Source organism: Capra hircus, chromosome 4 (genome assembly GCF_001704415.2).
Source record: "Capra hircus breed San Clemente chromosome 4, ASM170441v1, whole genome shotgun sequence".
NCBI classification, from domain to species: domain Eukaryota; kingdom Metazoa; phylum Chordata; class Mammalia; order Artiodactyla; family Bovidae; genus Capra; species Capra hircus.
In genome coordinates, this window is record NC_030811.1 from 49,563,662 (window position 1) to 49,572,417 (window position 8,756).

The 8,756-nt window shown below is 40.4% G+C and overlaps 1 protein-coding gene across 1 annotated transcript; it reads right to left on the bottom strand.

Annotated features, from left to right (window-relative positions):
- NPVF (neuropeptide VF precursor) lies at nt 5,027–8,415 on the bottom strand. The gene is made up of 3 exons (XM_005679285.2): nt 8,277–8,415; nt 6,487–6,887; nt 5,027–5,164 (listed from the first exon to the last, which is right to left on the bottom strand). The coding sequence occupies exons 1-3, from the start codon at nt 8,412–8,414 to the stop codon at nt 5,113–5,115; spliced, it is 591 nt and encodes a 196-aa protein (XP_005679342.2). The 5' UTR covers nt 8,415; the 3' UTR covers nt 5,027–5,112.

Here is an 8,756-nt window from a genome sequence, read left to right on the forward strand (position 1 = left end):
TTGTTTAAGTTTTCTTTTATATACAGTTGCATCCAAATTTGACCAGGATTGGGCCTTGGAGGATTTTGATAAGTGTTAAAGGGGCCTTTGAGCTGAAGGAATCAGTACAAAGGAAGGCACAGAAATGTGCATATTTTCGTGAACACGCGTATTTCTAGGGCATAACATGTAGTTTGGTATGGTTATTAAATAACATGATAAGTTACATTGGAAGAATGTAGAGTAATGCTTGCAGGAAGGTCTTTAGAGAAAATAAAATGAAAGAGAGAAGACTCACATGAAGAAAGCAGAGGCTGGCACTCTCCCCTTTCTTGGCTATTTAATTTTGTTGATCACACCTACATGAACACTGACCTTTCATTTTTCTCACTGAGAAACTGGCCCCAGAGTCAATACTTTATTTCCCTTTTCTATTTCTCAAGGTCATTGTCCTAGTATGATGTATGAAATGTGGACCTGAGATCTCATGGAAGTTGCCTTCCCTGAAAATCATAGACATATAGCATGTGTCATCCCAAACTTTCCCTGGAAACCCCACACTCCCCTTGCCTTTACAGGCTGGCTAAGGTTTATATTAGGGTGAATCCAAATGGAATTTCTTTGAGGAAGTGACGTGTAGGAAGAGAGGAGGCAGGGTAGAGAATGGAATATTTGAGGGGATGTGCCTGGTAAAGCACAGGAGAAGAGCTGAGAAGAGCACACTTAACCACCTTGCTTCTATTGTCTGCTGTTCTAAAAAGCCAATATTTGGAGGAAGATCAGGCTAAACCACTTGAGTGATTCTGATTGAGTGGGTGTTATGGTCTCAGCACTTAAGTAACCAATCAGATAATAATATTCCTTAATAAACTGACTTAGATATTAATTTAAGGTAATTCTAGAAATAAACATCATCTGTGGCAGTAAATCTTAAACTTTATGGCATCACAAGGTCTACTGAGAATTTACCCAAGAACTCTGAAGTCTCTCCCCAGAAAAATGCACATATATATGTAATGATGCACAGACAATGTCATTTTTAACAGCTGTGAGCATACCTTACAAGTAGAACTCCATCTTTGTTGCAAAAGTGAAGTTTTAATCAAAATGCCAAAATCTGATAGATTGGAAAATTACAAAGCCAGATCACTATATGCAGACTTTATGAAGGAAGTGCTTGTTAAGTGGTTCTACTAAGTCCTCAATTTTCTCACCCACTTGGAGACCATGAAAGGATAAGATCTGAATTTGTGAAGAGATTTCTTTGGAGAGCATTGTTACCCTGCTGTGAATGCCCCCTACCGATGCCCATGTGCTAGGGATTACTGAGCCCATTACCCTTCAGCAGGGAGAGGCTTCCATATGATGAGGAAATGTGCTCCATGTGGTTAAGAGAAATGAAAAATTGGTGCTCAACTCCAGGCCCCACAACTGAAGAGTCTGGGGGCAGCAAGATAGAAGAGGTGTGTTGGGATCACAGCCAGTGTGGAGAGTGATCTGTGGATAACCAGATATGAGCTGCAGGAAAGAGAGGTTTGTGGAAGTTGCTTTGAGCCCTACTAAAGAGGACCCCAGGAAGAGAAATGGGCATGAATAGAGTGGGTGCCTGTGTCCCTCGGGGAGGGCTGAGCCCAGCTATGGTGGATGGACCATCCTCTGGGTGCTGGGAGTGAATCCATTCACCCTGGCAAGAACTGTCCTGTATTCCTTGCATCTCTTCTCAAATTATCTTCCATACAAGAAGAGTCCAACAAAGCCAGAGAGTGAGGAAGCAATTGAGGCTGGAAAAGAAAGCAGAAGTCAGTCTCATTCCTGTTGCCCAGCTCGGATCTCACATGGGAAGAGTTGAACATGAATGAATGAATGCAGATTGAATTGTTGATTACGATGGAATTGAGACTGTGCATTTTTGACTTAGGCCAAAGAAACACTTAAGAGCAACAGTGAAGTTCATGGTATCTGCCCAAGTTTCTATCCAGGGCCAGTGAAAGATTTCTGCACAGCCTGTTCCCCATCCTTTACATTTTAAAGGGGGTGGTGGGTCACACACAAAAAATTTTGCATTTTGACGTTTCATGAGTCATGCAGTTATATTATTTTACCTACAGTGGGGTGTAAACAGAACTCTCAGGCCTGTGTGATAAGCTGGCCCTTGAGTTTCATGTAGAAGACAAAAGTGAAAGTGAAAGCCACTCAGTCATATCCGGCTCTTTGTGACACCATGGATTATATAGTCCATGAAATTCTGCAGGTCAAAATATTGGAGTGGGTAGCCTTTCCCTTCTCCAGGGGATCTTCCCAAACCAGGGATTGAACCCAGGCCTCCTGCATTGTGGGTGGATTCTTTACCAGCTGAGCCACCAGGGAAGCCTAAGAATACTGGAGTGGGTAGCCTATCCCTTCTTAATCAGATCTTCCCGACCCAGGAATCAAACTGGAGTCTCCTGCATTGCAGGCAGGTTCTTTACTACCTGAGCTATCAGGAAAGCCCAGAAAACAAAAGCTGTTCTCATAAATAAAGAGGGGAAGGGACTTCCCTGATGGTCCAGTGGCTAAGACTCTGCACACCCAATGCAGGGGGGAACTGGGTCCTACAGACCACAACTAAAGTTCCTGCATATCACAGCGAAGACTGGGACAGTCAGATAAACATCAGACAAAACAAAACAGCACTGGGCATCGTGAGAAAAGGCAGAGGTGCCAGCAGGGCTGAAATAGGAGGAGCAGGGCAGGCTACATAGTTTGCAGGGCCCACTGCAAAATAAAAAATGCAGAACTCCTTGTTCAAATGTATTGAGCATTTCAGGACAGTGACAATAAAACATTTAACCAAATGTGGGGCCCTGTGTACCTGCAGGGGTCACATGGGCATAAAGCTACCCTGGTGAATGTCAGAGGTCAGAAGAGGAGGAGACCCTGCTAGGGTTCCAGTTAAAGAGAGACTTGGGACAGAGGCTTATCTATTTAAGACTTTTCTCAGTGAAATCACATGCAGTGTGACCTCCTCCTTGAGATCCCTCCAGTCCGCAGAGAGGTTGCAGGCTTCCTTATGTGAATGGATTTCTTGTAGAAGCTGGTGAAGTGGGTACCAAGGGGCTGAAACAGAGTAAGCTCTGTGGGTTAGGGGGCAGCTGACAGTTGGTAATTCACTCAATATTTATTTTCAATAAATTTCAAGGGTTTAGGTAAAGAACCCATGTTCTAGGACAAGACATTTTCTTGTATCATGTAGTATCAAGGGACCAAGTGGCTTTCTGTTGATTTATTTATTAGTGCAGCAGGATGTTTCGTACTTTCACTTTGCTCAGGATGTGCAATTGGGACCAAATCTGGAAGTCCAGAGGTGCTGAATACTTGTATAATGCAAGTCATGAATGGCGGGGGCCAGACACCCCTTCAGGGTTTATGAAGAGATGGCAGAGTCTCATCAGCCCCTGCCTTGCCCCATCCCCGTCTCCCACTCCTGCAGTCTCCTGGCGGTGGGCGAGAGGTTGACTGGGAGGGCTGCTACAGCTGTCCCTCACCCTGAAACCAAACAAGAGAGGTTTCTAGAAAGTCAGAGAGTGAGTCATGAAGTGGGTACTGGCCACGCATTTCTGGTAGGTAGCATGTGTAGGCAGTAGGCTTGCTGGCCTGCCTCTGCCCCAAGTGGGGCAGAGGGGCTTGGAGACAAATGGGGGCAGTGGCGGGGCATCCGAGAAGCAGCTTAAGTCCTGCCTTGGCATGACGAGGACCTCTGCCTTTTCTGTAAATCAAGTGGACACTGAGAAGATAGCTGCCTTGAGTCTTTCTTTCTGGCAATAAGAGTACAGATGAGATGAGGGTGACTGGAAGAGATCAGACAGCATTCAGGTGTCTTAGGTCACTGACCTGGGCAGTGTGACATTCCCTGAGTGCGTCCCAAAGTACTCAAAAAGTGCAAAAAGTAACATTATAATGACAAGACCAGACAGGGACTTTTGATTCTCCACCCCTACTCAAAAATACCCATCCCCCTCCCTCACCCACCCAACTTGGAGTAATCAGAAGAGAAGACTGTTTTCCAGAGGCCTACCATTTTTCCCTCCCACCACCCTACCTCAGAGGTGAGAAAGGGGAGGAAAGAGGAAGACAGAAGGAGCAGCCTTGTCTCTTTTCAGCTTCACGTCCTCCCAGCCCCCAGCCCCCAGCCATGGGGGAGGGGACACTTTGATTTGGCTATGAGTCGGCCATCTTCAGCTGGAGTTGACTGAGTTTTTTAATATCAAGCAGTGACGAGGAAGCTGAGGAGTGTGGGGTATTATTAAGAGATCTCTGCCCAGCAGGGAAAGGGGATTCAACACAGCCCAGCTGGGGGCAGGATAGGAGACAATTACTGCCACTCCTGGTTTATACCTTAAGGAATTAAGATTGCTTAATAAATCAGATTAAGGACTTCTTATTCTATGACTAAAGTTGAATCACTGAACATCGGGGTGGTGGTATATTGTGTTCATAAATTGTTAGTTTTAAGAGTAATTAGGTTTTGTCTACAAATCAAAAACTTGAAATAGTAAATGAGGAGGAAAAAAACATACCAGAAGGCAAATTTTCAGTTATGGATAGAAGAGACACTTAAAGAGGTGTGTAATAATTGCTTTTTTCTTTTATCTGTTTTTTAAAAAGATTTTCAATCTATCATGTATTTACTAACAGCTGATACAATGAAAAAGTAGGTGTATAAAAATATTAGGAAATGGTTTATTATTCATGCTCATTTAATTGTCAAACATGTTATTCTGTTAAATTATTTAATATTCATTGTAAAATTTGCCAGGCTGCTCCTCTGTTTAAATTTTTACTTAAGGGTTAACTGTATTCATAAGATGGTGCTGTGGCTTAAGTCAGTCTCTCTCTCCTCTTCTCTTCTCCCCATTACCAAAGGCTTCTTAAGTGTATGCAATGCTCTTTTTATTTAGACAAAATTATTTCATCTTTACATTACAGTGTTTTTTACATTTTTTAACTTTCAAGATATTAGCTGTACTAAGAAGGAGAAATTGCTGTGAATGATAAATTATTACAAGAGAACAGTGACTTCATTCTTTGTCTTCACCATAGATTTCTTTGCAGGTTACAGCTTTAAGTCGTCTTTAGGGACAGGCTCCAGATTTCTTATTTTTCTTGTTTCAATTCTGCATCATCTATTTTCTGGAATCCCAGTCTCCTAAAATGTAAGCGGTGCAAAATGTTCTCATCCATCACAACAATAGCATGTGAAAACATACAAATGCAGGCCATGATCCTAATTGCCTAATTATACCTGAGTTGAATTGTGCTGCACTTGAAATGAGTGAGACATTGATGGGATCCTGAATTTGTAATGGGCACTTAGAATGACAGACTTACCATGGACTTATCTCTCTTCCTCATTGCCACCCTACTCCCAACATCTGATTCATTGCCATACTCTACCGGTAGAGTCATGTTCTGTTTTATATAAATTTTTTTTAAACATTTGCTCTACTAGAAAATAATATGTAGGTAGCTTATTAAATTTTTGAACTTCTTATAGTAGCTTATACTAGGATTTGTATTCGTAGATATTCAATAAATACATATCAATACGAAGAATGATTATAATAACAGGAATTATTTATAACATGAGATTCTGAAAAAATAAATTTTGATTTAAAGTTGAGGAAGAAGATCTGAATTTGAAACCTGGGTTTTTGAAATAGTGTCCTTTGTACTTGCAGACAACTCCCTCATGGGGAGCCTTCATGTCAGAGAAGTCAAATGTTGGATGATACCTCATAGGCATGAATTCCCCATTCTATCATTGCTGGTTATTTCTTAGAGTGTGGCTGTAGAGAAATGTGAGGGATACCCATATGTGGTTTAGGGGAAGCTAACTCACGACTTAATATCAGTGTGTGTATGTGTGTGTGTGTGTGAGTCTCTTTGTCGTGTCCAACTCTTTGTGACCCCATGGACCTTAGCCCTGGGATTCTCCAGGCAAGAATACTGGAGTGGCTTGCCATTTCCTTCTCCTGGGGGTCTTCCTGACCCAGGGACTGACCCCTGGTTTCCTGCATTGCAGGCAGATTCTTTACCATATGAGCTATAGGAACTGACCTCTCAGTTTATAGGTGTTCATTTCCCTGTGCCTTTTCCTTCTTACAATCTTAGCTTTTTTCTTTTCTCTCTTTTTAAAACTTTTTAGCTGTGCTGGGTCTTTATTGTAGCATGCAGGCTTTCTCTAGTTGCAGCTCAAGGCAGGGGGAGCACGGGATTTAGAGCAGGCAGGTTCAGTAATTGCGGTGCATGGGTTTACTTGCCCTGCGGCACGTGGGATCTTAGTGAAGATGGGATGGAACCTTCATCCCCTGCATTGGAAGGTGGATTCTTAAGCACTGGACTACCAAGGAAGTCCTAAGAAACTGAAAAACTGTTAGAAACTTCTTTTGAAAAAATGTAAGTGGTTTAAAAGTTTCTAGACTAGCTCTGCTAACTGCATGTGCATTTAATTGGCATTCAAATATTTACCTTAGGTTCTTTTGACCAGGATTCTGGATTTCTTGGGGCTGGCAGGTCATGGAGTAAAGTAGCCCATTGGTAGATGGTGAATGCATGGACTGCTGGAGCAAATTACTCAGGGTCTTGGTGATGCTTTTGGCTGCTATCGTTCTTCCAAACCTTTGGGGCAGATTTGGGACCCGTCTGGAAAGGCTGTCCTCTCTATTTTTTCCAAGTCTCAGAGGCAGGTGGGCCATCACCCTAGTGCTCCTTTCTTCTTTCATGTTCCTCCCAAATCTCAGCGGCAGGTTGGCTGCAGAGGGTGGCATTTTGTTGACGGCAGGTGTATTCATCTTAATTTTTGGACCCCAATCTTTTACTTCTTCAAAAGTAAGACTTCTTTCTTTCTCCCAGCCTAGATCTCCTCTAGGCTATAATTAGAAATAACCGTTCAATAATTTATTAGTGTTGTAAGCAATAGTTTAAATTATTAAATTATGTTAAATCCAGACTTTAATTCGTAGATCATGTTAAAGCTGTGAACAAAGTTTGTGCTTTCATGTACAGAATTTTTAAAATAGATAATTTATATTAAGCTTCTTAAAGCAATCTAGTTTCTCCATCCCTGGACTATTATAAGACAACTATAAAATATTAATATATGTAGTGAATGCAGCAATGTATTCAAGGAGGAGGAACGTAATGAAGTATTGAAATGAAGTGAAAGTTTATTTTACTGTGGTTATTCTTTTTTTTTAACTTTTTATTTTCTATTGGAGTATAGTTGATCAACAATGTTGTGACAGTTTCAGGTGTACAGCAAAGTGATTCAGCTATACATATACATGTATCTGTTCTTTTTCAAATTCTTTTCCCATTTAGATCGTTACATAATATTGAGCTGAGTTCCCTATGCTGTACAATGGGTCCTTGTTGGTTATCCATTTTAGATATAGCAGTGTGTACATGTCAATCCCAAACTCCCTAACTATCCCTCCTTCAGTTTTTGCTTCATTTTGTTTATAAAATATTTCATATGTTTTTATATATTGCTTTTAGAGACACTTTCCACTGCCTCTCTGTGTCTCTTGTTTCCCTCCTCTTTAAAAGTCAAAGTGGTGGGCGAGCATGCTAGCCAAGTTCTGGGGTACAATTGGCAGAGACTTCTTTTTTACCGAAAAGCGTTTCAAGAAACTGATTATATTTTATTAGTATGTAAATTACGTTAGTAAAACACTGATTGGTTTGTGGGTTACTACAGCATGACCATACCCACTTTAAAGGGACCATTTAAAATATAGCAAATATTTAATTAGATTTAGTTTTGCCATGAAAGTCTGTCGGTATGAAGATTTTAAAGTAACTTTTCTTATTGTAGAAAATAATACCTACTTATTTTAGCAAACATGGGAATTTACATAAAGGCATAGAGAAGAAAATTTAAAAAAGTGGAATTGCACCATCTAGGAGTAAACATTTTTCTTAGATATAGAAATATAATTTAAATGTTCAGCTGAAATGTAACCAGTACTTATTTCTGCAATTCTTTACTTCAACTGTGCACTTCTGAGTCAATTGACACTTATTAATGTGCCTTATCCTTGCTAAGTATCATACTCTGCACTAAAATGGTCATGAGACCAGGCTTTGTGCAGTTTTGCTACAAAATACAAGTTGCATCAATACACTGCCCTGGATGGGCTGAAGTGTGACAAAAAGCAAACGGCAAACTTATTCCTTATTCTTTACAAAAGCGCTAGACTCAGAACAAATATTCAATGGTGAATGCTAGTCATTTTAGACAGAGTTAAAAAACTTACCTCGGAATATTTGTCATAATTCTTTTTGCTGTAAAGATTGGGAATCCTTGATTCATCTGTACAGAAGATGTTTGATGTTAACAAGCTTGAAGTGGCTAACATCAATAAAATGAATCGTTTTAGTGAAATAATTTCCATTTTGTCCAAAATCTAGAATTAAGTTTATATGTGCAGCCTGATGTCTATACAAAAGGAAATTGTGGTCTTTTTATACTGTCTAAAAACAAAGTTTGCTTTCATTGGGAAATCAATCCCACGTGTTTTAAGCACCAACATTAATTAGTGTTTAACTGAAATATGTATGTAAGGAATGTGGGTAATTCATTCTAGGAAGACAGCAACATTTCTGCTTGCAAATTCATTAACTTTGAAAATAATTTCCTTCATCATGAAGGAGTATTTAATTAGATAAGTTTGGGGCCATCATCATTAAGATTCCAAACAAACTGAATGCTTCATTTCTCTGAGCTCAAAAAAGAA

Excerpts from the sequence above, each read along its gene's own strand:
- NPVF (XM_005679285.2), bottom strand. The coding sequence starts at position 8,414 with ATGGAAATTATTTCACTAAAACGATTCATTTTATTGATGTTAGCCACT. Across the intron at positions 6,888-8,276 it reads ATTATGACAAATATTCCGAG|CCTAGAGGAGATCTAGGCTG; the intron begins GTAAGTTTTTTA and ends TTCTAATTATAG. Across the intron at positions 5,165-6,486 it reads CCTGGTCAAAAGAACCTAAG|GAGACTGGGATTCCAGAAAA; the intron begins GTAAATATTTGA and ends CTTACATTTTAG.